Consider the following 27,506-nt stretch of genomic DNA (forward strand, 5'->3'; position numbering starts at 1 on the left):
GGAACGTTCAGCAGGGGCTGGGGCTGGTGCGGATCCTTTGGGTGAGAAGCCAGTTTATTTTTGAAATATTGGGGGGGGGGGGGGGGAAGGATTTGATTAAAAACGTGTACTTTAACACGACGAAATGTAATGAGGAGCGGATACTTAGAAAGAAAAGTGAAATCTCTACTGAAATGGAAAAGACGTCGGCGATTCTGCGTCCGGTTTCGGAGTTGCAGGGAATCAATGGAAGAAATGCGGCCGGAAGCCGTACATGTAAATGGATCCATTCCGATTGGACGTCTGCGAGCGTCGGGCATCGCGATTGGACGTCTGCGAGCATCGGGCATTGTGACATCGCACGGCGGGAACGAATCGAAAGGCAGAAAGGCAGCTGGACGGATGTCGGACGGATGGGGCGAGAGTTTTATAGAATAATAGATAGACTAGACCAAGTGCAGACCCGTTGGGTCTGTTTCCCCAACGGCGTTTGCGGGGGGGGGGGGGAGGTGTGTGAGAAGAGGGGAGGGAGGGGAGAGGAGGAGGAGGAAACGGGATAGATTTGGGAGGGAAAGGAGAGCGGGGTAGGGGGTGAGAGAAGGGGAGAGAGATGTGGTGGAGGGGGGATGGGGAAGATGGGGAGGAGGGAGGGAGAGGGGTGGGGGAGAGAGGAGAAAGAGTGGGGAGGGAGAGTGGAAGGGAAGGGGGAGAGAAGTGGAAAAGTGGGGAGGGAGGGAGGGAGGGGTAGGGGGAGTGGTGTACCTGCCTTCTCTCCATACCCCCTGATCCCTTTAGCCAACGCAGCCGTTCCCTACCCGTAGCCCCCACTGGGGGGGGGGGGGGCGGCATCACACACACTAACCACCCCCACACACAGAGTTGGAAAAGTGTATAAAGACCGTTCCCTACCTGTAGCCCCCAGGGGAGAAGTGGTCGTCGAAGTCGGGTGCCGCCGTTTTAAACTAGCGTATCTTGAAGTCGTAGAAGTCGGGTCCGTCTCGGCAATGGGGGGGGGGGGGGTGGCGGGGCGGCATCACACACACGATGCATCCCCACATACACAGACATAAAAGTGTAATGCCGCAACGCAGCCGTTGCCTACCCGTTGTCCCCACTGGAGACGTGGTCCTCGAAATAGAGCCGTTCCTGAAAGGCCGTTTTTAAATGGCGTCGCTTGAGGTTGTGCTGCGGGCGCCAGCAGCCGTTATGGTCGCTGGCCAGCAGGAGGCGACAAAATGAGTGAGTGGGGGGGGGGGAGAAGGTTTTAATGAAAAAAATGGACATAAACATAACGAAATGTAATGATGAGTGGATAGCTGGAAGGGAAAGTGAAATGTCTACCGACATGGCTGCTTGTATGGGTGAGAAGCCGGTTTATTTTTGAAAAACTGGGGGGTGAGGGGGGGGGGGGGGGGGGTGGAGAAGGAATTGAATAAAAACGTGTACTTAAACACGACGAAATGTAATGAGGAGCGGATACTTTGAAGGAAAAGTGAAATCTCTACCGAAATGGAAAAGATGTCGGCGATTCTGCTTTCCCCCTTATCTTTAAACTTCGACCCCTTCTTCTGGTCTTCCCCAACATCCGGAACAATCTTTCTGCATCTAGCCTGTCCAACCCCTTAAGAATTTTATACGTTTCTATAAGATACCCCCTTAATCTTCTAAAATCTAGCGAGTACAAGGCGAGTCTATCCAGTTTTTCTTCATATGAAAGTTCTGACAACCCAGGAATCAGTCTGGTGAACCTTCTCTGTGCTCCCTCTCTATGGCAACGATGTCTTTGAGCATTGGGCATTGTGACATCACACGATGGAACGTTCACCATTGGCTGGGGCTCCTGCATAGGCATATGTAAATGAATCCATTCCGATTGGACATATGTGAGCATTGGGCATTGTGACATCACACGATGGAACGTTCAGCAGGGGCTGGGGCTGGTGAAGCTTCTGTGGGTGTGAAGCCAGTTTAGTTTTGAAATATTGGAGGGGGGGGGGGAAGGATTTGATTAAACACGTGTACTTAAACACGACGAAATGTAATGAGGAGCGGATACGTAGAAAGAAAAGAGAAATCTCTACCGAAATGGAAAAGACGTCGGCGATTCTGCGTCCGGTTTCGGAGTTGCAGGGAATCAAAGGAAGAAATGCGGCCAGAAGCCGTACATGTAAATGGATCCGTTCCGATTGGTTGTTTGCGAGCGTCGGGCATTGCGATTGGACGTCTGCGAGCATCGGGCATTGTGACATCGCACGGCGGGAACAAATCGAAAGGCAGAAAGGCAGCCGGACGGATGTCGGACGGATGGGGCGAGAGTTTTATATAATAATAGACTAGACCAAGTGCAGACCCGTTGGGTCTGTTTCCCCAATGGCGTTTGCGGGGGGGGGTGGGGTGTGTGAGAAGAGGGGAGGGAGGGGAGAGGAGGAGGAGGAAACGGGATAAATTTGGGAGGGAAAGGAGAGCGGGGTAGGGGGTGAGAGATGGGGGGAGGGGGGATGGGGAAGATGGGGAGGAGGGAGGGAGAGGGAGAGGGGTGGGGGAGAGAGGGGAAAGAGTGGGGAGGGAGAGTGGAGGGGAAGGGGGAGAGAAGTGGAAGAGTGGGGAGGGAGGGAGGGGTAGGGGGAGTGATGTACCTGCCTTCTCTCCATACCCCCTGATCCCTTTAGCCAACGCAGCCGTTCCCTACCCGTAGCCCCCACTGGGGGTGGGGGGGCGGCATCACACACACTAACCACCCCCACACACAGAGTTGGAAAAGTGTATAAAGACCGTTCCCTACCTGTAGCCCCCAGGGGAGACGTGGTCGTCGAAGTCGGGTCCCGGCCGTCTTAAAATAGCGTATCTTGAAGTCGTCGAAGTCGGGACCGTCTCGGAAACGGTGGGGGGGGGGGGGGGGTGGGGCGGCATCACACACATGAAGCATCCCCACACACAGAGCCTTAAAAGTGTAATGCCCCAACGCAGCCGTTGCCTACCCGTAGCCCCCACGGGAGACGTGGTCCTCAAAGTAGTGCCGTTCCCGAAAGGCCGTTTTTAAATGGCGTCGCTTGAGGTTGTGCTGCGGGCGCCAGCAGCCGTTATGGTCGCTGGCCAGCAGGAGACGACAAAATGAGTGAGTGGGGGGAGAAGGTTTTAATGAAAAAAATGGACATAAACATAATGAAATGTAATGAGGAGTGGATAGCTGGAAGGGAAAGTGAAATGTCTACCGAAATGGCTGCTTGTATGGGTGTGAAGCCAGTTTATTTTTGAAAAACTAGGGGGTGGGTTGGGGGGGGGGGGGGGGAGAAGGATTTGATTTAAAACGTGTACTTAAACACAACGAAATGTAATGAGGTGCAGATACTTAGAAAGAAATGTGAAAACTCTACCGAAATGGAAAAGATGTTGGCGATTCTGCTTTCCCCCTTATCCGTAAACTTTGACCCCTTGTTCTGGTCTCCCCCAACAACCGGAACAATCTTCCTGCATCTAGCCCGTCCAACCCCTTAAGAATTTTATACGTTTCTATAAGATACCACCTTAATCTTCTAAAATCTAGCGAGTACAAACCGAGTTTATCCAGTCTTTCTTCATATGAAAATCCTGACATCTCAGGAATCAGTCTGGTGAACCTTCTCTGTACTGTCACTATGGCAACGATGTCTTTGAGCATTGGGCATTGTGACATCACACGATGGAACGTTCACCATTGGCTGGGGCTCCTGCATAGGCATATGTAAATGAATCCATTCCGATTGGACATATGTGAACATTGGGCATTGTGACATCACACGATGGAACGTTCAGCAGGTGCTGGGGCTGGAGCTGATTCTATGGGTGAGAAGCCAGTTTCTTTTTGAAATATTGGGGGGGGGGGGGGGTGAAGGATTTGATTAAAAACGTGTACTTAAACACGACAAAATGTAATGAGGAGCGGATACTTAGAAAGAAAAGTGAAATCTCTACCGAAATGGAAAAGACGTCGGCGATTCTGCGTCCGGTTTCGGAGTTGCAGGGAATCAATGGAAGAAATGCGGTCGGAAGCCGTACATGTAAATGGATCCATTCCGATTGGACGTCTGCGAGCGTCGGGCATCGCGATTGGACGTCTGCGAGCATCGGGCATTGTGACATCGCACGGCGGGAACGAATCGAAAGGCAGAAAGGCAGCCGGACGGATGTCGGATGGATGGGGCGAGAGTTTTATATAAAGATAGATAGATAGATAGATAGATAGATAGATAGATAGATAGATAGATAGATAGATAGATAGATAGATAGATAGATAGATAGATAGATAGATAGATATGATAAATATATTTTGCTGTTTCTTTCCTAGTAGTTATTATAATTGATATCAATACTGAATGTCATGTAATATTCTAATGATCTACTGACAATTTAACATGTGATTTTGTATATATTACATAGTGAAATCATTATATGTATTTTATAGTGATATTGTAGCATAATTACTGAAAGGTCAATAATTACCTCGTTGGTCAAAGAAAACAAGGAATACTATATACGTAGAGGGTTTCATTTACATGTACACAGATAATATTTTATATTTTTTACATTCATACATGAAAAATTTAAATATATTTATTATTTGAGTATAGTGAATATAGTTGAGTTGAGCTGAATATAGAAGTTGGGAGGTCATGTTGCAGTTGTTTTAGACATTACTAAGACCACATTTAGAGTATTGTGGTCAATTCTGGTCACCATGTTATAGGAAAGATGTTGTCAAGCTGGGAAGGGTACAGAGATTTACGAGGATGTTGTCAGGATTAGAGGGTGTGAGCTATAGGGAGAGGTTGACTAGGCTGGGACTCTATTCATTGGAGCACAGGAGGATGAGGGGTGATCTTATAGAGGTGTATAAAATCATGAGAGGAATAGATCGAGTAGATGCACTGAGTCTCTTGCCCAGAATAGGTGAATCAAGGGCCAGATGACATAGGTTTAAGGTGAAGGGGTAAAGATTTAATAGGAATCTGAGGGGTAACGTTTTCATACAAAGGGTGGTGGGTGTATGGAACAAGCTGCCAGAGGAGGTAGTTGAGGCTGTGACTATCCGACGTTTAAGAAACAGTTAGATAGGTACATGGATAAGACAGGTTTGGAGGGTTATGGATCAAACGCGGGCAGGTGGGACATGTTTGCCCGTGGGTAAGTTGGTCCGAAGAGCCTGTTTCCACACTGTATCATTCTATGATTCTATTTCTCAATTCTTTGCAGGCATGGAAAAATATTATCATTCAACCACAACATCTCAGTTTTCTGAGTGAATTTCCTTCTAACTTTAACATAATTGTTCTTCAACATTATGAAGACGGGTATAGTGCACCTTTATATTTTGTTTCAAATGCTTTCTTTATGAATATTTAATCAAAAAATGCGTTAGGACTGTGATGTGAATTAATCTGTGTTCTTTAAGGATGCACTCAAAATGCAGATCCTGACATTAACATAATTTCAGTGCCTGGACTGCACGTATACACAGTGCTTAAGCTTCTTCAAGACCTAGAATTGTGAGTGGCAAGTACCAGTTCAAGGTAGCTGGTACTCATTGAAATCCTAACTACACTTTTAATATCGGAGATAGTTTCCCTTAGTCATTCCGAAGGTTTTGAACTCTTTGTGGGAGACATATCAGAGAGATAAAAACTAGCAGCCAATGATTTTCAGGTGAATCTCTGGATGAGGTGGAAAGAAGTAGGCTTATCTTGTGCACAGATGGGTCTTCCAATGATTGCAATATAGAAACATAGAAAATAGGTGCAGGAGTAGGCCATTCGGCCCTTCAAGCCTGCACCGCCATTCAATATGATCATGGCTGATCATCCAAATCAGTATCCTGTACCTTCCTTCTCTCCATACCCCCTGATCCCTTTAGCCACAAGGGCCCCATCTAACTCCCTCTTAAATATAGCCAATGAACTGGCCTCAACTACCTTCTGTGGCAGAGAGTTCCAGAGATTTACCACTCTCTGTGTGAAAAATGTTTTTCTCATCTCGGTCCTAAAGGATTTCCACTTTATCCTTAAACTGTGACCCCTTGTCCTGGACTTCCCCAACATCGGGAACAATCTTCCTGCATCTAGCCTGTCCAACCCCTTAAGAATTTTGTACGTTTCTATAAGATCCCCCCTCAATCTTCTAAATTCTAGCGAGTACAAGCCGAGTCTATCCAGTCTTTCTTCATATGAAAGTCCTGACATCCCGGGAATCAGTCTGGTGAATCTTCTCTGTACTCCCTCTATGGCAAGAATGTCTTCCCTCAGATTTGGAGACCAAAACTGTACACAATACCCCAGGTGTGGTCTCACCAATACCCTGTACAACTGCAGTAGAACCTCCCTGCCCCTAGACTCAAATCCTTTTGCTATGAATGCTAAGTGCTGGCCAGTGCTAAAATGAATGCTGGCCAGTGCTAAAATCACGCTAGTAAGCTCACAATACAAATTGTGAATGTGACCTGAATTTGGCCATAAGGGTGCAGGTTATTTATATATTCTGATCCTAACACCTGTTTTACAGCGTTATTCGACTCGTTCTGGAGCATCCAGCACTTAGGATTGGTCAAATTCGTAGAGAAAATGTGGGATGCCCGATTATGCTTTTCACAGTTTACTTCCCATGGACATGAAATTTGGCAAATGTTTTAATTTTTTTGTAGATCTATGTTATATGCAGCACTTCTTGAGAAACCGAAACAAAAAACCACTGTTGAAAGAAAAGGAAAAGGAAATCTAAGTAAGAAAAGTTTTACTATTTTTCTGAATTTTGACTGTTTTTGTGGTAATGGAATATTTTACTATTTGGTGTTGAAAAAATTAAGGTGGAATTGAAGCAGCTTAAAGATTGTAAGTTCTCGATCCATACACGCATATTCCCGATGTTCCTTTTTTTAATCCTGCAAGTTTGAATGGTTTATTAGATTTTTCTGTATTTCACTTCCCAGTATTATGTTTTGTTCTTTCTTTTCTATCAAAAACTAATTTATATCCTCTGTTTACTGCACCATTCCTGACCTTTTTGATTGTTGAAATGGAATGGCAAAAAGCAAATGGCCAGACTTCTTCCAATGCCACTTTCAATTGGCTGGAAGGAATGGTTTAGGATTCAATCTTCATGAACTCCTTGAACATATTTCAGTTTTAGTGAGGTTGTGCCCTGCACCTCCCATTAGACAAATTATATTTTAATTCTGGTGGATATAATCCCTATATTTTAACACATCCTCAGACTTGTTTACTTAATTGGTTCTGGGATCCGCATTTGATTTTTTTTAAATTTGATTGCTATTTTACCTGTTACCTTTACATTTTTACTCATCGGGTTGGATATTCATTATAGAAAGCTTGCCCTAAGGCAATCTTTAATTCTGAAGGTTCATTATGATACTAGACTAAGTGGGGCCCGTTGGATCCCTGCCACATGGGAGTCCTGGTTCCCCAATGCAACCCGTTCCCCAATGCAATATTCCTATATTCCCTATCTCCCTTGTCCATCCCCATCTTCCTCCTCCACCTCCTCTCCCTCCTCCTCACCCCCCCCCCCCATCTCCCTCTACCACCCCGCTCCCCACCCCATCTCCCTCCTCCTCATTTCCCTCATCCTTCTCCCCTCACTCCCATTCCCTGCCCTAGCAGGTACTCAGGTTGTAGAGCAGTGCCAGGGCCTGGAACTCGGCCTGGTTCTTGTACTCGGCCCGGCTCTGGCTGTAGACTCCAGCCCTCAGCTCGGCCACCGCCTGGGCTCCAGTCCAGGCCCCGACTTCATCTCCGGGCTCGTCCCTGACCCCAGACCCAGGCTTGTCCTTGGTTCCAGCCCAGGGTTCCAGCCCTTGGTTCTCAGCCCCGGTCATGGCCCCATCCCAATCCAAGGGCTCAGCCCTCACTCCAGCAACAGGCTCGGCTCCAACCCAGGCCCAGTCCTCGGGCTCAGCCCGCAGCACCATCCTCCCCACCAGGTACCGGGCGGCCGCAGCTCGTTGGGCGTCGCCTCTGCCGCCACTCCTTCACCGTGTCGCCGGTGGCGAGTTGGTGACCTCCAGCCGACTGACAGAGGATGCGGCCAATCAGTGCGGCGATGGTGCCAGGAAGGAGCATCGCCATACCTATGACGCCCCTTCCTGACTGACAGGAGAGGAGACCAATCTGCGTGTCGGAGACTGACACCAATCTGGGCAAGCTCGGTTTTAACTATTTTCTAACCATAATAACTTTTACAATATACCATCGATCGGAACAAAACTTGTTGCACTTGAGCACAGGAGAATGGTGAGTAAGGTGGCAAAATATCATAGCGTTATCATATACCGTTTTTGCACAAATAGAAAAACTATGCAAACCAGAAGAGCACAAGATCAGAGTTTTAGTTATGTATAGATTGTAAATAAATGTCTTCTTAAACTCAGTCCTGAATGGGCATCTTGAAAACACAGGAAATAGAACAGTACAGAAATGGCTTAGGCCCTTTGGCCCATAATATCTGTGCCGGACATGATGCTACGATCAAATGGGATCTGCCTGCACATAACCCAGACCACTCCATTCTCTGCATACCCATATGCCTGTCCAAATGTTTCTTAAATGCTAGTATTGAATCTGTATTCAACACCAGTTCTGGTAGCGCATTCCAATCACCTTGGTCACCTCCTAAAAAGACTCATTCAAGTTAGTTAGGATGTGTACAAATACATGCTGACTGTCCCTAATTAACCCATTCTCTTTCAAATGGTAGTAATTCCTAAACATACTCTCCAATTGCTTCTGTACCACTGATGTGTGACTTACCGGCCTCTAATTCACTGTATTCTCTTGCTTTTCCTTAATATACAGAGAGGACTGTAATTGAACAATTCTTCCACCCCAGGAATCAGTCTGGTGAAGCTCCATTCTGCAACTTACTCTTACCCTTAGCTATCGACCAAACTAGTTCACAATATTTTAGTTGCAGTCTCACCAGGTTCCTTTATAATTTCTGCGAGGTATTTTTATTCTTATGCTGTTCTTACTTTTATAATATACACAAATCCTTTTGCAATAAAGGCCAGCATGCAGTTTGTCTTTCTACTTGCACATTAATTTACAGACATTTGTGCACAAAGCACCCAGATCATAGGTGTCGTGATGAGAGATGCCATATTATAAAATGCACACAACAAATGCTTTCCAGAGCATGCAAGGCAAGCAGATAATGATGCCTAGTAGGTTAAAATGTTGAGTTGAAAACAACTCAATATTTTGCTACTCAGTGGTCCATCTAAACAATATTCACTCAGAAGCAGATGAAAAATTCCATTGGTGGCACATTGGGAGCAGGGCACTGGAGAATTTTGTAGGACAAAGGAATCTAGGAATGCAGGTACATTGATCCTTGAAAGTTGCATCACGGGTTGATAGGGTGATCAAGAAAACGTTTGTCACATCAGCCTTCATCGGTCAGAGTATTGAGTATAGAAGTTGGGAGGTTATGTTTCAGATGTACAAGAAATTAGTGCGGCCATATTTGGAGTACTGTGTTCAGTTTTGGACACTCTATTATAGGAAAGATGTTATTAAGCTGGAAAGGATGCAGAGAAGATTTACGAGCATCTTGCCAAGACTGGAGGTCCTCAACTATAGGGAGACGTTGAGCAGGCTAGGACTTTATTCCTTGGAACACTGTACGATGAGGGGTGATCTTATAGAGGTGTTTATAGCGTCATAGAGTCATAGGTGTATATGATCATGAGAGGAATAGATAGGGTAAATGCACAGTCTTTTACCAAGAGTAGGGAAATCAAGAACCGGAGGTCATACTGTGAGAGGGGGGGGGCTGCCAGAGGGGTGACTGGAATGAGCTGCCAGAGGGGTGATTGAGGCAGTTATTGTCACAATGTTTAAATGGATAGGATAGGTTTAGTATGACTCGTTTTACCTGGATGCTTTGGACTATTGAGGTGATTGGCACTATACTGATCCAGTCAAGTAAAGAACATTACGGGGCCTTCTGCTTTGTAGATGGTTGAAAGAAGGTGAATCTTTCACTACTGACCTGCCCTTGTAGTCAAGCTGCTCGTGTGGCTAGTCCAGTTAAACCCCTGTCCCACTTAGGCGATTTTTTTTCGGCGACTACAGGCTGTCACCACATGGTCACGGGGTGACGCCTGTATGATCGTGAGTTGTCTCCGAAAGTCCCTAAAGAGTTGTACTTTTTTCTTGTAGCCGCTGGATTTTGAAATGTTCAAAACCTTTCGGCGACTGTGGACTTGGCGTAGATTTCTTCTCCTGCCGTAGGTGCTCTCATAGGATGTCGCCGGGATGTCGCAGGTTGTCGCCAGGTGACGTAGGTTGTCGCCAGTGCTGATTTTGGTGAATTACATTGGTGACTATCTACATCAACCTACCTCAACTGGCGACAGGTACCGGTGACTGAATTGTCTTTAGTTGTCTTCAGTTGTCGCCGACAGGGTCATAGCTTGTCGCGGGTGGACGTTGGTTGTCTTTGGTTGTTGTAGGTTGTCGCCTGTGTGGTCATAGGTTGTCGTAGGTGTGGTCGTAGGTGGACGACCTAATGGGTCATCGGTAGCTTGCCGTAGCTTGATGTCGACTAGGTGGTAGATTGTCATAGACATTGTCGTAGGTGGGTTCAGTCACCGGTTTTTCGGCGACCTGCTATGACTCTGATAGTCGCCAGCAGTCACTGAAAAAATCGCCTAAATGGGACAGGCCCTTAAGTGTCTAATCAATGGTAAAGCCAGGATATTAATGCTAGTGGTCTTGGTGATGGTAAGGTCACTGAATATCAAGAGCTTGCTTGTTTGATTCTTTCTTATTGCTGCATGTAGTCATGGGCTGCATCATTTGTTGGGGGCTTGCAGCAGTGTACAATCCTCAGCATTCCCTCTTCTGATCTTGATGTGGAAGGGAAATGATTGATGAAGCAACTGAAAATTGCCGGTCTTGAATACTGCCGAGTATCTCTAGTGCTGGGCTACAGTAAAAAGAGGAGATGAGTATAGGAGCAAAGAGGTCCTTCTGCAGTTGTGCAGGGCACTAGTGAGACCACACCTACCGTATTGTGTGCAGTTTTGGTCTCCAAATTTGAGGAAGGACATTCTTGCCATTGAGGGAGTGCAGCGAAGGTTCACAAGGTTAATTCCCGGGATGGCGGGACTGTCATCCAAAGAGCTCTCCTGGTCCCAGAACATTGATGCAATTATAAAGAAAGCACACCAGTGCCTTTTCTTCCTGAGAAGTTTACGGAGAGTCGGTATGTCAAGGAAGACTCTCTCGAACTTCTACAGGTGCACAGTAGAGAGCATGCTGACCGGTTGCATCGTGGCTTGGTTCGGCAACTGGAACGTCCAGGAGTGGAAAAGGCTGCAAAATGTTGTGTCCACTGCCCAGTCCATCACTGGCTCTGACCTCCATACCATGATCTATCGCAGTCGCTGCCTCAAAAAGGCTGGCAACATCATCAAGAACCGACACCATCCTGGCCACACACTCATCTCTCCGCTGCTATCAGGTAGAAGGTACAGGAGCCTGAAATCTGCAACATCCAGGTTCAGGAACAACTTCTTCCCCACAGCCATCAGACTATTAAACACAACTTCTGAACTATTACAGCCTATTGCACTTTATCTGTTTATTTATGTGTGTATATATATATATTCTTTGGTATATGGACACACTGATCTGTTCTGTATTTATGCCTACAATATTTAGTTGTGCTGCAACAAGCAAGAAATTAATTGTCCAATCTGGGACACATGAGAATAAACTCTCTTGACTTGATAGAATAGAGCGACTGGGCTCACTGGAATTTAGAAGGATGAGATTATAAGATTAATAAGGGATTGGACACGCTAGAGGCAGAAAACATGTTCCCAATGTTGGGGGATTCCAGAACAAGGGGCCACAGTTTAAGAATAAGGGGTAGGCCATTTAGAATGGAGATGAGGAAAAACTTTTTCTCCAGAGAGTTGTGAATCTGTGGAATTCTCTGTCTCAGAAGGCAGTGGAGGCCAGTTCTCTGGATGCTTTCAAGAGAGAGTTAGATAGAGCTCTTAAAGATAGCGGAGTCAAGGGATGTGCAGAGAAGGTAGGAACGGAGTACTGACTGTTGATGATCAGCCATGATCATAATGAATGGTAGTGCTGGCTCGAAGGGCCGAATGGCCTAATCCTGTACCTATTGTCTATTGTATATTGACCAACAACCACAGTCAGGTTCCCTTTTTGCATCGTATGATTCCATTGGAGTAGGAAGAAAACATTATAAATAGCCTTTAGAAATATAGCATCAACTTTTCTGCAGTTCCTAATAACAGCATTGCCTGAGATAGCAGAACTAATAGCGCCTGCTCTATGAGATAAGAAGAAATGTTAACCCCTGCAGGAATTTATTTAGAAATAACTAGGTTGCTGCCGGGTATGTCTCCATGCTAACTAGAGGCTGTAACAAAACTAAAAGAGTACTTAAATAATAAGACCACTAGCTTGAATGGAGGTAATGGTTTTGTGCTGCTCACACAGCGAATGATGTCTGAGAAATCTGATGATGCCCCTTATTCAATAGATAATAGGTGCAGGAGTAGGCCATTCGGCCCTTCGAGCCAGCACCGCCATTCAATGTGATCATATTCCAAGTTGGTTCTTTTATGATTACCAAACTTCCATACATTAACTAGTTACGGTGTGTTATGTCTATGTATATGTGAAGATACTGTGTTCAGAATAACTGTAAAAGGTATATGGACCATGCTATAGAGTTGAATTGGTCTCTCTCCCCAGTAGGTGGAAGATCAATTCAATAAGGACATTTCTTAATGAGAACAGACATGTGTGACTGATTAATTTATCCGTGGCAAACAGTCTCCATGGTGACTTCAGTTTATACATTAAGTCAAAGGCTGATTTGATGTCAAGGACAGAAGGACACCTCACCTTTGGAATTCAGATATGTGTCCATGTGTAAGGATGAGATGAGATCTGAAGCCAAGTTGTCCATGCGAAACCCAAACAGGATATTAGTGTTTAAGAAGGAACTGCAGATGCTGGAAAATCGTGTGAGCGGGTTAGAAATCTACCAGGCCAAACATAGTCAATGTTTTATCCTGGTTTATAAATAATATCAACTTAAATGGAACAGTGAGACGATTTTCCATTTACTATGCCAGTTATTCTACGATTTTTTAAGTTTGATTGATGATTTATTAGCTAGTTGGAACTGCTTTACTGCTCTCAACCCATGTTTTTTTAGGAACTGGATTTAGACTACTGATATAAGATTCCTTCGGATACTGTATTTCAATCCTCAAGGTGAAAATGAATTTGGACCCGTCTAAAATATACAATTAATTATTCTACTGGCTCATCCAATCTATATTTTTCTTCAATCTTTTGGAAAAAATAATCATTTTAGTATTGCGGTGATAACATTGATTTCATCATTTTAATATAATCAACCTTTATTCACTTTTTCATTGTAAATCATTATGTTTATCTTTGAATCGATTTAATCGTTATTAACGATAAAATATTAACGTTGTAATCATTCAGGTCCAGGTCCAACGCAGGCCAAAATTGTTCGTGTTCCTGTAAATCCACAATTACTTTCAAGTTTAATTGCAAAAATCTCCAATTATAAGAATAACCTGGCTCAAAATCTTTTAAAACATGAATACCAATGTGATCGCATAATGCACAGGATGGAGCTATCTCAGCAATTATTTGCAAAAGAAGTTGCTGAAAAGGTGAGTTTAATCTGGTCTTGACATTTTATTTTCATTATACAATCATTGGTGTTCTTTTGTTTCCAATGCAGAAACTTTTTTATGGAAATATATAAATATATATAAACAAACAATAATAGTGCAAAAAGACAAAACCAATGCCCCTAAATCTATGTTGTTCAGAGCTTATTTGGGGGTTGTATTTTTAATTTTTAATAGCCTGATGGTACCTATTCCTGAACCTGAAAGTTACAGTTACAGTTTTCAAGTTGCAATACCTCCTGTAAATAAAACGTATCATATGCGATCACCCATATGCGAGTGTCGATGTGGTCCCCACCAAAGCTGGCATCATCCCCGACCACAAAATATATAAAGGATTTTGACTTTATAAGTAAAGGAATGGATTGCACAAGAAGAAAGTTATGCCTAAACTTTATAAAGCAGTGGTTTGGGAAGAATTCTATCCAGTTTTAGCACCATGCTTTGTGAATATGTGAAGACTTTAGAAAGGGTGTGGATGAGATCTATAGAAATGCTTCAGTGATGAAGTGTGTTCGTTATATAGCTAGACACATGAAGCTAGGATTGTTCTCTTTGGAATATATGAGTTTGTGACGATCTATTGGAAATACTGTTGAATCCTGTAAAGACGCTATCCCCTACTCCCAATGCCTCCGTCTACGCCGCATCTGCGTCCAGGATGAGGTGTTCCATACCAGGTCATCGGAGATGTCCTCTTCCATTATAGATGAGGCTCTCACTAGGGTCTCTTCGATACCCCACAGCCCTGCTCTTGCTCCCCCTCCCCCCATTCGTAACAAAGACAGAATCCCCCTTGTCCTCACCTTCCACCCAATCAGCTGTCACATACTGCACCTCCTCCAACATTTTCGCCACCTCCAATGGGATCCCACTATGAACCATATCTTCCTATCTCCACCCCTTTCCGCTTTCTGCAGAGACCGTTCTCTCCGCAACTTACAGCTCATCCCTTCCCACCCAAACCACCCCTTCCCCAGGTACTTTCTCCAGCAACCACAGGAAATGCAACACCTGTCCCTATACCTCCCCCCTCAACTGCGTCCAAGGTCCCGACAGTCTTTTCGGGTGAGGCAGAGGTTCACATGCATCTCCTCCAACCTCATCTACTGTATCCACTGTTCCACGTGTGGACTCCTGTATATCGGCAAGACCAAGCGCAGGATTGGTGAACGTTTCGCTGAAAACCACCGCTCGGTCCACCTAAACTTACCTGATCTCCCGGTTGTTCAATACTTTAACTGCCCCTCCTATTCCCACACTGACCTTTCTGTCCAGGGCCTTCTCCATTGTCAGAGTGAGGCCCAGCAAATTGGAGGAGCAACACCTCATACAGTATTTTGCTTGGGTAGCTTACAGCCCAGCGGTATGAACCCACAATCCTGTTCATATCAATGGGATGATGGTGGAGAGGCTCAATTACTTTAAATTTCTGGGCGTGCATATTTCCGAAGATCTTTCCTGGCACCCAGCGCACCAGTAAAGTAAAGTAAAGTAAAGTATCCTTTATTGTCATTCAAACATTTCAGTCTGAATGAAATTGTATACCTTGCAGTCATACCATAGAATAAAATAACAAAACACACACTTAACACGGTTTAACATCCACCACAGTGAGTCGACCAGGCACCTCCTCACTGTGATGGAAGGCAAAAGTCTTAAAGTCCTCGTCTCTTCCCTCCTTGTTCTCCCTCTGCTTTGAGGCAATCCAGGCTTCCGATGTTGGGACCCTACCGGGTGATGGTAAGTCCAGTGGCCACATCTGAGCTCCGCGAACGGGCTGGTTCAAACTCCGCGGCCCGGTGCGGTCGAAGCTGCCGAAGCTGCCACCCTCCAGTCCAGCGGACGAAGCTGTCGTTGCGGGAGCTCAGGAGAACCGATCACTAACCTGGGACCTGCGAGCTCCCGACATTGTCGTCCACTGAGCCCGCGGCCGAGTCCACTGGGCCCGCGGCCGAGGCTCCGAAGTCGGGTCGACGCCGCCGCAACACCACCACAGTCCCGAAGTCCTGGCTCTAGCTCCGGAGCCAGTTGGAGGCCGCCAGCTCCACGATTAGGCCTCAGCGCAGATGGAGACGGAGATGGGGGATACGACAAGAAAAAGTCGCACCCCCTCGAAGGAGGAGACTAAAAACAGTTTCTCCCACCCCCCCCCACACATACACACAACTCAAATAAACTAAAGAAACAAGACAAAAGAAAACAATCAAAAAAGAAAAGACAGACGGACTGCAGGTGAGCCGCAGCTGCTTGGGCAGCGCCGCACGTCCGGAAGTATTATGCAATTATGAAGAAGGCACATCAGCTACTCTATTTCCTGAGAAGATTACGGAGATTCGGCATGTCAAAGTGGATTCTCCTAAACTTCTACAGGTGTACAGTAGAGAACATTCTGACTGGTTGCATCGTGGCCTGGTTCGGCAACTTGAACGTCCAGGAGCGAAAAAGACTACAAAAAGTTGCTACCACTCCCCAGTCCATCACCAGCTTTGACCTCCCCTCCGTCGAAGAGATCTATTGTAGTCGCTGCCTCAAAAAGGCAGCCAAAATCATGAAGGACCCACACCATCCTGGTCACACACTTATCTCACCACTGCCACCAGGTAGAAGGTACAGGAGCCTGTAAACTGTACATTCCAGGTTCAGGAACAGCTTCTTCCCTATAGCCATCAGGTTATTAAACACAACAACGAATAAGCTCTGGGCTCTGAACTGCAAAAGATTATTATTATTTGGTATTTTTGCAATATATTTGTTATTTATTGGACTTTTTTTTATTTTTCTTCTCTTCCCCCATTATGTACTATGTTTGCACATTCACATATTCTGTGGTGCTGCAGCAATTAAGAATTTCATTGTCCCATCCAGGAAATATGACAATAAAACACTCTTAACTCTTAGCTTTCCCTCTCTCTTCACCCCCTCCTCCTTCCCAGTTCTCCGACCAGTAACTTTCGACTACATTTTATCTCTGTACCGCCCACACCCCTGACATCAATCTGAAGAAGGGTCTCGACCTGAAACATCACCCATTCCTTCTCTCCAGAGATGCTGCCTGGCCTGATGAATTCCTCCCGCATTTTGTACCTACCCTTGCTTTTATATAGAACTGATACAGCCTCCGTCAGTGGTGTAACTGTTTTTTTGACTGATTTTGTTTTAATTTATTGTTTCATGGTAAAATTAAAAGAGGACAACATTAACAGCAAAATATAAAAATGAGCTTGATGAAGACTTTACTAGTATTATCGAGTCTATGGAAGAGTACTTGAATCCTGTTTTGTCACAGTTTGACTTCACATTTGCTCCGTAAGTAGTTTGTTTAAAGATTAAGCCTTTTTTTCTATAAAATTCAGTGAAGTAAGTCTGAAGGACATATACTGCCCTGATTGTGCAAGTTTCACTGTCATCGTGATCCTGACTGGTAATATGTCAAATTGTAAATCAGATATAAAATCCAAGAATTCTTATTGCACAGATGTTTGCTGAATATCTTTTGTGGTCCCAATCTCACACTTTATATGAAACTTTGGCAAAAGGAAAACAGATTCCCTCTTCCAGCAATGAAAACCTTTTGTGATATTTGCAAAGTTGCATGTTCCCTAGTGACCTTTAGTTTAGTTTAGGTCCTTGCAGCCACCAAGTCCACACTGACCAGCGATACCCCCCATATTAACACTACCCTACACACACTAGGGACAATTTACATTTATCCCAAGCCAATTAATCTACAAACCTGTATGTCTTTGGAGTGTGGGAAGAGGGAATTAGGAGCAACACGAGCAAGTTTGCGGATGACACAAAGCTGGGTGGCAGTGTGAACTGTGAAGAGGATGTTAGGAGGTTGCAGGGTGACCCGGACAAGTTGAGTGAGCGGGCAGATGCATGGCGGATGCAGTATAATATAGATAAATGTGAGGTTATCCACTTTGGTGGCAAAAACAAGGGGGCAGATTATTATCTCAGTGGGGTTAGGTTAAATAAGGGGGAGGTACAGCAAGACCTGGGTGTCCTTGTGCACCGGTCACTGAAAGTTGGCTTAGAGGTACAGCAAGCAGTGAAGAAAGCTAATGGAATGTTGGCCTTCATAACAAGAGGATTTCAGTATAGGAGTAGAGAGGTTCTTCTGCAGTTGTATAGGGCTCTGGTAAGACCACATCTGGAGTATTGCATACAGTTTTGGTCTCCTAATTTGAGGAAGGACATCCATGTTGTAAACAAGAGATATACACGCCATGTAATCCAAGATCATCTTTAATCCGTATGCAGACTTTAGCAGTACAGTAGATTGTTAGTTGTCAGAGCATCCTGACTGCTATCCGAATTGAGCAGTGCAGGAAGTGGGTGTTAATATAAATGATACAGCAAGGTGGGGTTAGTGATGCAAACCTATATATGATTGGTTGGCATGCATAAACCAATCTACATCCTTCCCCTTAAAGAGTAAGTATTAGTTAAACATATTCGCCATGTCTATCAGGTGGTCTACTAATACGGCCCTAATGCGTACGGACCAAGCCCTCTCCTCCTTCTCCGGAAAGATTAGGGGGAGGGGGTGAACCCGGAAGCGAGAATGGCGTGGGAGAGACTTGTGGTGGCCGAAAGGGGAAGCATGCAGGAGGGGAAATCCCGTGGTTAGTCACAGCCGCTGGTCGTGGAAGAGTGTTGGACATGCGGGGATCGGTCGAAGGTACGGCAGCAGACAGCTGGAACTGAAGCGGTCCAGCATAGGGTCCAGCTGGTGGCGGACGGGGTTCCCGCACAGAAAGCAAATGTTGGCGACTTCTGCGGTAAACAGCTCCCTCATAGTCCACAAGGTAAGATCGTGGTTCGTCAGCCGGGCCAACAACAGTACCCAGATGGGAGTGTCCATAGAAGTTTGTAAACGAACGACCTGGCCCGGCAGTAGAGGCTAAAGCAATTTGCTGGATTTGTCATACGATCGTTTCTGAATGTCGTGTTTCTCCTGAATATGCTTCTCGATTGTAGCAGGCTTCAGCACCTGTGGTATTAGCTGTTGCTGAGCAATCGGAATAATCCAATCAATTGGCCTCCATTCAATTGGAGGCGTGGGCTCGTGTCCCACTTCTGACACCATGTAAACAAGTGATATACACGCCATGTAATCCAAGATCATCTTTAATCAGTATGCAGACTTTAGCAGTACAGTAGTTTGTTGGTTGTCAGAGCATCCTGACTGCTATCCGAACTGAGCAGTGCAGGAAGTGGGTGTTAGTAATCATTAATATAAATGATACAGTAAGGTGGGGTTAGTGATGCAAACCTATATATGATTGGTTGTCATGCATAAACCAATCTACACTTGTGATTGAGGCAGTGCAGCGTAGTTTCACAAGATTGATCCCTGGGGTGGCAGGCCTGTCATATGAGGAAAGATAGAAAAGACTAGGCGTGTATTCACTGGAGTTTAGAAGGATGAGGGGGTTCTTATAGAAACATAAAATTTTAAAAGGACTGGACAAGCTAGATGCAGGAAAAATGTTCCCAATGTTGGGCGAGTCCAGAACCAGGGGCCACAGTCTTAGAATAAAGGGGAGGCCATTTAAGACTGAGGTGAGAAACATTTTCACCCAGAGAATTGTGAATTTGTGGAATTCCCTGCCACAGAGGGCAGTGGAGGCCAAATCACAGGATGGATTTAAGAGAGAGTTAGATAGAGCTCTAGGGGCTAGTGGAATCAAGGGATATGGGGAGAAGGCAGGCACGGATTATTGATTGGGGACGATCAGCCATGATCACAATGAATGGCGGTGCTGGCTCGAAGGGCCGAATGGCCTTCTCCTGCATCTATTTTCTATATTTCTATGTTTCTATTAACAAACCGAAGATCTTGGAGAAAACCCATCGCGCTCAGGGGGAGAACTTACAAACTCCGTTCAGACAGCACCTGTAGTCGGGATCAAACCGCGCAGTTAAGGCAGCAACTCTGCCGCTGCGCCACCGTGCCACCCACCGTGACTATGACTGTTTCCTCTCAATACTCGGGTATCAGAAAGGCTTTTACAGGCCCATTTTAATCTTTTTGTTATGAATATAACAAGATTAGGATGTACAGGATTCACAGTGATGGCCATATGAGAGAGTTGTGGTGGAAGGTTGTTATTCAAGCTGAATGTCTGTGACCTATGGAGTTCCGTATGTGTGTGTGTGTGTTTTTGGTTTTGTGTTTGTTTGTTTTTGTTTTTGTGTTTGTGTTTGTTTTTGTTTTTGTGTTTGTTTGTTTTTGTGTTTGTTTGTTTTGTTTGTTTGTTTGTTTGTTTGTTTGTTTGTTTGTTTGTTTGTTTGTTTGTTCCTGGTCCCAGCATGTTGGGTTATTAAAATATTGGTTTAGATAAATGAAACTGTTTCCATCTTCAATGTAGACAATTTCAAATAATCCTACTATACCTACCTAAGGCATAGTCTTTTACAAAATGATAACATTTACTTTTCTTCATGAGCTATGCTGCAAACTATATGTGCTTTGGAATATCTGCTATGAAACTAATCAATTTAGGCTATGTTGATGGTGTGTGGATGGATTTCATTTGAAGATACTTAAAGTAACAAAATGTTTACTATTCAGACCGCCGCCTCCCCTGGTAGCAGGAATGGATTCAGGGAAATCAAAGCGCAAAAAGAAAGAGGAAAAATCAGGGGGTGAAAAATCAACTTCAGGTATGTTAGAAGGAATCCAAGTGGAATTTTATGTAAAAGTTGTAATATTTTTGATATCTACTACCTACTCAACAAAATTATGTGACCAGTCAGACCATCCTGTCATTTTTTTTTCTTGATCAACCTTGAGCACCTATTCAAATGTAGCCTAAATATCTTTATGAAGAAATAATGATATAACTATGCTCGTATTCATAAGACCTAGGAGCATAATTAGGCCATTCAGTCCATCAAAGCTACTGCACCATTCCATCATAGCTGTCCTACCTTTCCTTTTCAACCCTATTGCCCTGCCTTCTCCCTGTAATCTTGGATACCCTTACAAATCAAGAACCTATCAATATCTGCTTTAAAAATACCCAAAGACATAGCCTCCATAGTCATCTTTGGCAGCAAGAATTCCACAGATTCACTGCATTCTAGCTAAAGAAATTCCTCCAAGAGTGTATTCTTTCTAAATACACTCTATCCAGGCCTTTCATTATTTGAAAGATGGGCACAAAATATTGGAGTAACTAAGCAGGTCAGGCAGCATCTCTTGAGAAAATGGAGAGTAATGTTTTGGGCCGGGACCCTTCTTCAGACTGATTGTAGATGGGTCGGGGGAAGGCCTGAAAACGAAGAAAAAAGACAGGATAAATTGGGGCCAGCAACAGAAGACCCAAGGCTAGCCGATTATTGGCTAGAGATTTCATTATTTGGTAAGTTTCAGTGAGATCTCCCGTATCCTTCCAAAACGCCAGTGAGTACAGGCCCAGTGCTGTCAAAAGTTCATCATGCTGTTCCTGGAATTTGTGCACAGCTATTTTTTTCATCTGCTCAGTAATCCCCTAGTCACCTACAATTCACCACCACCCCATGGTAACACCAGGTCAAGTTCCACATAGTCCAATAAAGAGTTTTTGAAGGTCCATTGCCAATTGGCTTTTTTGATGTAACGTTTTGGATACACTATAATGTCCTCATGTTAAAGGGTGAGAAACCATTGTACTTCCATAAATGCTACACTCTCAGCAACATCTTAACTATTTTTCCCTGACCACACATCAAATGTGGACAAAAGAGTGGAATTCCAAAAGTGAGGAGACTGACCTCGATCTCAATAGAGGTCAATGAAAAACTTTTCACCAGCTGAAGTTGAACTCAGTTCAATGAAGGATGATTGTGTCACAAGAGATCTCCGCTTGACTTCTTCAGGGAAGGTTCTGAACTCCATCACTTTCATGCTTCCTCAATAAGCTCAGCCCTATCATAGATATAAGAATATTTACTAATGCTTGCACAATGTTCCATTCTAATCACAATTGCACAACCCATGAACATGTTGTGTCTGCTGAATTAAGAGCTTGAGAATACCGAGACTTGGGGTGATCAACGCTAAGTGACATAAATTGCCATATAGTGGCAACAAAGGGTGGCACGGTGGAGCAGCGGTAGAGTTGGTGCTTTACAGCGCCAGAGACCCAGGTCCGATCCCGACTACAGATGCTGCCTGTACGGAGTTTGTACGTTCTCCCCGTGACCGCTGAATTTTCTCTGAGATCTTCGGTTTCCTCCTACATTTCAAAGACATTTCAAAGCAGGTTTGCAGGTTAATTGGCTTTTATAAATATAAATTGTCCCTAGTGTGTGTAGGACAGTGTTAATGGGCGGGGATCGCTGGTCGGTGCGGACTGGGTGGACCGAAGGACCTGTTTCCGCGCTGTATCTCTAAATTAAACTGAACTAATATGACCATTTTAAACAGGAGAGAGTCTGACTAATATTTTATGGCACCATTACCATCATCAAATTTCCCAATGGGAAGTACTCATCACCACAAACATTTCTAGTCCAGCTACTGAAATATTTTGATTGCAAGAGCGTGATAAATTGGGTGTTCTGCGATGAATTACTCCGCTTTCATCTCCGAATGCAAACTCAATTCTATTAGGAATTTGTTTCATTATTAGAACATTCAACGGTGCAGACATCATGCCTTCCATGCTTCCCTATAGGTTGCCACTACATAAAAGTTTCCAGAGGAGGTCATCCCAGCAGCTTCTCCTTCCTGACTTCCTCTGCATTATCTCCAGGACCATTTACTATTGAAAAACATGACCGAAATGCTGAGATAGTTGTATTAGTGAATCAATTAACTATCTATTCTATTCCATTGGGTTAAAATATGTGACACTATGTTGAAGTTTCTATTGTATAATATTTGTGTTTGAGTGTTTCTTATAAAATACACTGCAAGAGTCTTAATTTTTGATCAATCATTTCCATAATTGACCACTGATAATTTTCTTTCCCCAAAAGTCATTCTGAAACTAAAATTGTAATCAATTCTTCTCAGGTCAATCTCACGATTTAGGAGAATTTGTAATCTTTTTGGCTGATGATCTATTGATGAAACTACCTTTGGAGGCACTGAAAGTCTTGCAGAATGATGTAATCACCTCAGTTTCAAGAGACTTCTCACTGCAATTGCTGTACAATCGCCAACATAGAGATGAACTAGGTAACGTAAGGAAGAAAAGTTGATCGTTCACTTTTCAGCCACTTGATAAATTGCTCAAACAATTCACAGCAAATATAGGGAAAGTTGATGGTAGCCAAAAATGCTGGAGAAACATTTGGACAGATGCTGGAAAATCTAAGGTAGACAAAAATGCTAGAGAAACTCAGCGGGTGAGGCAGCATCTATGGAGCGAATTAACGAGTTGTGTCATTAATGACCTTCTTTCCTCCATTAGTTCAGATATGGAAAGATAGGGAAATGTCGAGCTTCTGCAGGCAGATGGGATTCATTAGATTGGCATTATGGTCAGGGTCTGCTTTGGCGGCCATAGTGCCTGTTCCTGTGTTCTATGTTCTCTGGTAACATCTTTGACTGTATTACTGAAGGGTTTGATATAGACATTGTTGGCAACATATATCACAAGAAGGGTCAGAAACCATGAGGAAAACACCCGAGCACAGTGTTTTCAGATGCACCATATTTTATCTAGAGTAATATATTGCAGAGATATGTGACATCCTGTGGAATTACCTTTGAGTTGAAGGTCACTATAACACAAAAGGTCCCTGCTCCTTAAATGCTTAGTTTATCAAAGATCATGAGAAGAATTTTATGAAGTTGAATGCTGTGCATCCTAACAGTTTCCACAACACATTTATTCCTATTAATGGAACATTGACATATTTTTGGACTTTTCTATAGCCATCACTGCTCTGCCCATAGGTTGATGTTCCTGTCCCTGTCAGAATGCTACCATTTCAACGTTCAGGTCACACTTTCCCCCAAATCAATCCCAGTGCCCACAAGAATATAAATTTCACTTGCACATTTTTTCTGGCCATACATTCATCCACAATATTATTCTATTTTTGTATTAATTGGCCTATGGCTGAAGTATTCTGGAGAACATTATATTTGAGGTACCTGCTTCTAAATCTCTTTTCGAATTCCATAGAATCTGCTTAAAGTACCTCGACCAATCTCTGACCTCTACTGTCTGTACCACTATCGACCATGAAATCTGGTTGTTTATCCTTTCCAGCTGCATGTTGATATCATAGCTCCTGGCAATACCAATCTGGGGTCGTGCCTGGGACCACAGAAATGTCTGCCTTTTAATAATGAAATGCCCCTTAACTATAACTCTCTTTATTCTTTTTGTTGGTCCAGGCTGTGGCTGAAAACCCAGAGGACACTCTCTTGTATCAATACACAAAACTACATACTGATTAAAGAGCAAGAGTACCTTGCAGTACTTTCTCATCTATTTGCCTCTTTTTTTTCTTTCTGTCTCTTGTATCGTCACTTAGACCATCTCTGCCCCAACTCTCATGAACTGTGGGATGACCAGCCCCTGAAACAACTCTCCATGAAAAAGTCAGTCTCACAGATGAACTGTGATGATGTTAGTAGTTGCTCAAGCTCCAAAATGCACAGCTGAGCTCTTCTAGCTCATAACACTCCCTGCACCTTTCCACTCCCTCTCCCAACCTACCACCATCATACATCAAGCAGGGTGTATTAAATTAATTTGCCAGGCAGAAATACAGAACAACAAAAATAAAGATAGACAAATTAGTTGTTTATGTCTCATTTTCTGTAAGGGAGAATTTTATTCCATATCTTAGATTTTTGGGTAGTGTTTTGTGAATTTTGTACGGACATGTTTCTTCAATTCGTCTAGCCATAACAAGGGATTTACATGTAGTTGTATTTTTTTTTCAGGGGACCTAATCAGGTGATTAAAGTAAACAATATTACAATGTTTTGTCCACCCAGAAAAGACCAATCGAATTTCTAGGCATTTCTTTCAATACCATGGAATTTGGTTCATCTTCTATAGACTCCAGAATTAAAGAGCATAGATTATGCATAACATTTTTTAAATCTGAAGGATGTATAACCAAATAATGTCTTTATACATAGCTGAAAAAAATTGAAGTATTATTGTCCTACAATATTCTTAATAGAGGCAACATTCTTAAAAGAGCAGATTCTATACTCTGATGATTTGGATTGTCATTGAGGATTAAATCGCTCAAAAAACAAATTTGCCCAGGGCTATTTTCATCTTGGTAATCAGATACAGTGCACTGTTTCATATGGCTGTGTTTTGTATTCATTCCTAAATTTCTGTGGAGCACTCCTATTCTTCATTGTCATTATTTCCCCTCTTACAACAGAAACTGCAAGAAGTGCAACAAAGAGTCTGAAAGGAACGACGAGCCAAAAGAAAAATATTAAAATGGTAATCAACATAACCTTACTTATAGTAAACAATGCACAAAATGTGACATAGGTAATATAACTTGGTCTGGTTTAAGAAGAAAGAATGCCTCCGTACCACTGTCTATAATATCCAAATATTATCTGCAGCATTATTCAAACACATATAACGTGATTGTTAATGTCCTTACCAGTTAAAGGTATATTTATTATATTTTTAATGATTTTATTTAAAACCATTTATTTGAAGGCCTTCGGTCCTACCTAAAATATGACAGATTTAAAACTTTTGCTCAGATTTGTGATGTTCTGAATTTGGATGATGCAATTGTACATGTTCAGTGTGCTCAAGCTGCGTTTGTCAGATGGATTAATGAAATACATTTTGTATTGAATACCCAGCACTCTTTCCTCACTAGAGTTTTGTCAGGCAGAACGAGAATGATTAAATCTAGAACACAAGTGAAGCTTTGGCAGTACAGGCCTTTTACCTGCTTGGCTTCCATCTCTACCATCACCAGAAACCGCCCTAGACGCTTTAACCTCCACCCAGGCTATATCCTAACAAAGATCCAATAAATACAGGAAACATTTAGCTGAAGATTTTGGAAAGGAATAGACTTTGATTAGGCAGAGTATCGGTGACTGGTCGCCAAGCTCAAAGTCTTAATGCCTCACTCATGTTGCTAGATTAATACAGTGCACATAAATTAAATGCAACATAGACCAACTATAACACACAGAATTCTATCAGAGAAATTTTAGTGCGGAGGGGTAAGATGATTTTGCTTTTTGCATCCAAAATTTGTTATGTTTCATATAAGCTTGAAGCTGTAGATATTTGAACATATTTAATTTGTTTTATAGTTAACTAGTGTGTTTTTAAAAACTCGATAAATTGAAATGATGCAGATTATTATATTGCCATGGATAATGAGAAATGTTGCAAATTTAGTCAAAGAAAAGGAAGCATATGTGATGTTTAGGAGGCTGAGATCAGATAGGGCCTTTGAGGAACATAAAGGAAGCTATGGAGAATTTAAACAGGAAATCAGGAGGGCTAAAAGGGGCCTTGAAATATCCTTAATATCCTTCAAGAATCACAATATCTAACCAGGTTTGCAGCTTTGATAAGCTGTCTAACATTTCAACCTATAGCTAAAATGTTCCAACTATCCCCAACTCTCCTACTCCCCCCCACCCCTCTCAATTTCTCTGTCTCCGCCAGATTTATTCCCAAGATGGGGCTACCCATTCTAGGGCAGCTGAGATGTCTTCTTTCCTGAGTAAATGTAGTTTCCCCCTTGCTATGATAGATGGATCCACTCGAGTCTCTTCTCTGTCCCATACCCATGCTCTCGCACCCTCTCCCCCCCCCCCCCCCGACAGAACAAGGATAGAGTACCCCAGTCCTTATCTTTCACCCCACTAGCCTCTGCATCCAACACACAATTCTCCGACATTTCTTCCACATTCAACGTGATCCCTCCACCAGTCGCATATTTCCATCCCCACCCCTCTCTACCTTCCACAGAGACCGCGGAGAGATGTAACTCCTGCCCCTATACCTCCTCGCTCACATCCATCCAGTGATCTCAGCAGTAATTCCAGGTGAGATGGAGATTCACATGCATCTCCTCTAACTTTATCTACCGCAATCAGTGTTCCCGATGTGGACTACTTTATATTGATGTGCTTACCATTTTAACTCCCCTTCCCATTCCTGTATTGACTTTTCTGTCCAAGGTCTCCTCCATACCCAGAGTGAGGTCAAGCAAACTGGAGGAACCACACCTCATTCGGCTTGGCTAGCTTGCAACCTAATGGCATGGATATATCCAATTCTCCAATTTTGTCATGAACCGAGAAACAGCCATTTATTTCTCATCTCCCCCCAACCCCCCCCCCCCCTCACCTAACCGCAATCAGTCTGAAGAAGGGTACCGGCCAAAAATGTTCTCCAGAGATGCTATCTGCAGTTTCTTGTATCCACGTGTTCCATCTCTGTCTGTTAAAATAGGGGATACAAAATATGAATGTAACACCAACATTTGAAGCTGAAGTTTAATTCTGTGGATGTTTCACCATTACTTCACATTTTCTTTTTGTTTCCTCTGCAGACATCAGTTGATCAAATTTTACCACCTAATTTTTTTCCAGTGAATACTCACAACTTCAGATGTATCCTTTCAATTAATTTTGATACATTAAGTAATTTATATAATATGTTTAAAAGGATTTCTATTGTAAAAAAAAAGTAATCCAATGATTGATATTCAACAATAGATTTACTCATATTTAATATTTGTGACATATTCACATTTCATTGTAACTTTTCCTTGTTTCCTCAAATGTTTC

The 27,506-nt window shown here is 43.4% G+C and overlaps 1 protein-coding gene across 1 annotated transcript in view; it reads left to right on the plus strand.

The window, feature by feature from the left end:
• The window catches only part of cfap46 (cilia and flagella associated protein 46), a 219,090-nt gene that overhangs the window by 163,721 nt on the left and 27,863 nt on the right, over positions 1-27,506 (plus strand). Inside the window, exons 47-54 of the mRNA XM_033034743.1 lie at positions 5,209-5,306; positions 6,650-6,726; positions 13,527-13,720; positions 16,932-17,050; positions 20,328-20,419; positions 22,758-22,922; positions 25,106-25,170; positions 27,269-27,329. Of these exons, the coding sequence (XP_032890634.1) occupies positions 5,209-5,306; positions 6,650-6,726; positions 13,527-13,720; positions 16,932-17,050; positions 20,328-20,419; positions 22,758-22,922; positions 25,106-25,170; positions 27,269-27,329 (871 nt within the window). The remainder of the gene's footprint in view (positions 1-5,208; positions 5,307-6,649; positions 6,727-13,526; positions 13,721-16,931; positions 17,051-20,327; positions 20,420-22,757; positions 22,923-25,105; positions 25,171-27,268; positions 27,330-27,506) is intronic.

This window comes from Amblyraja radiata, chromosome 15 (genome assembly GCF_010909765.2).
Source record: "Amblyraja radiata isolate CabotCenter1 chromosome 15, sAmbRad1.1.pri, whole genome shotgun sequence".
Classification (NCBI taxonomy): domain Eukaryota; kingdom Metazoa; phylum Chordata; class Chondrichthyes; order Rajiformes; family Rajidae; genus Amblyraja; species Amblyraja radiata.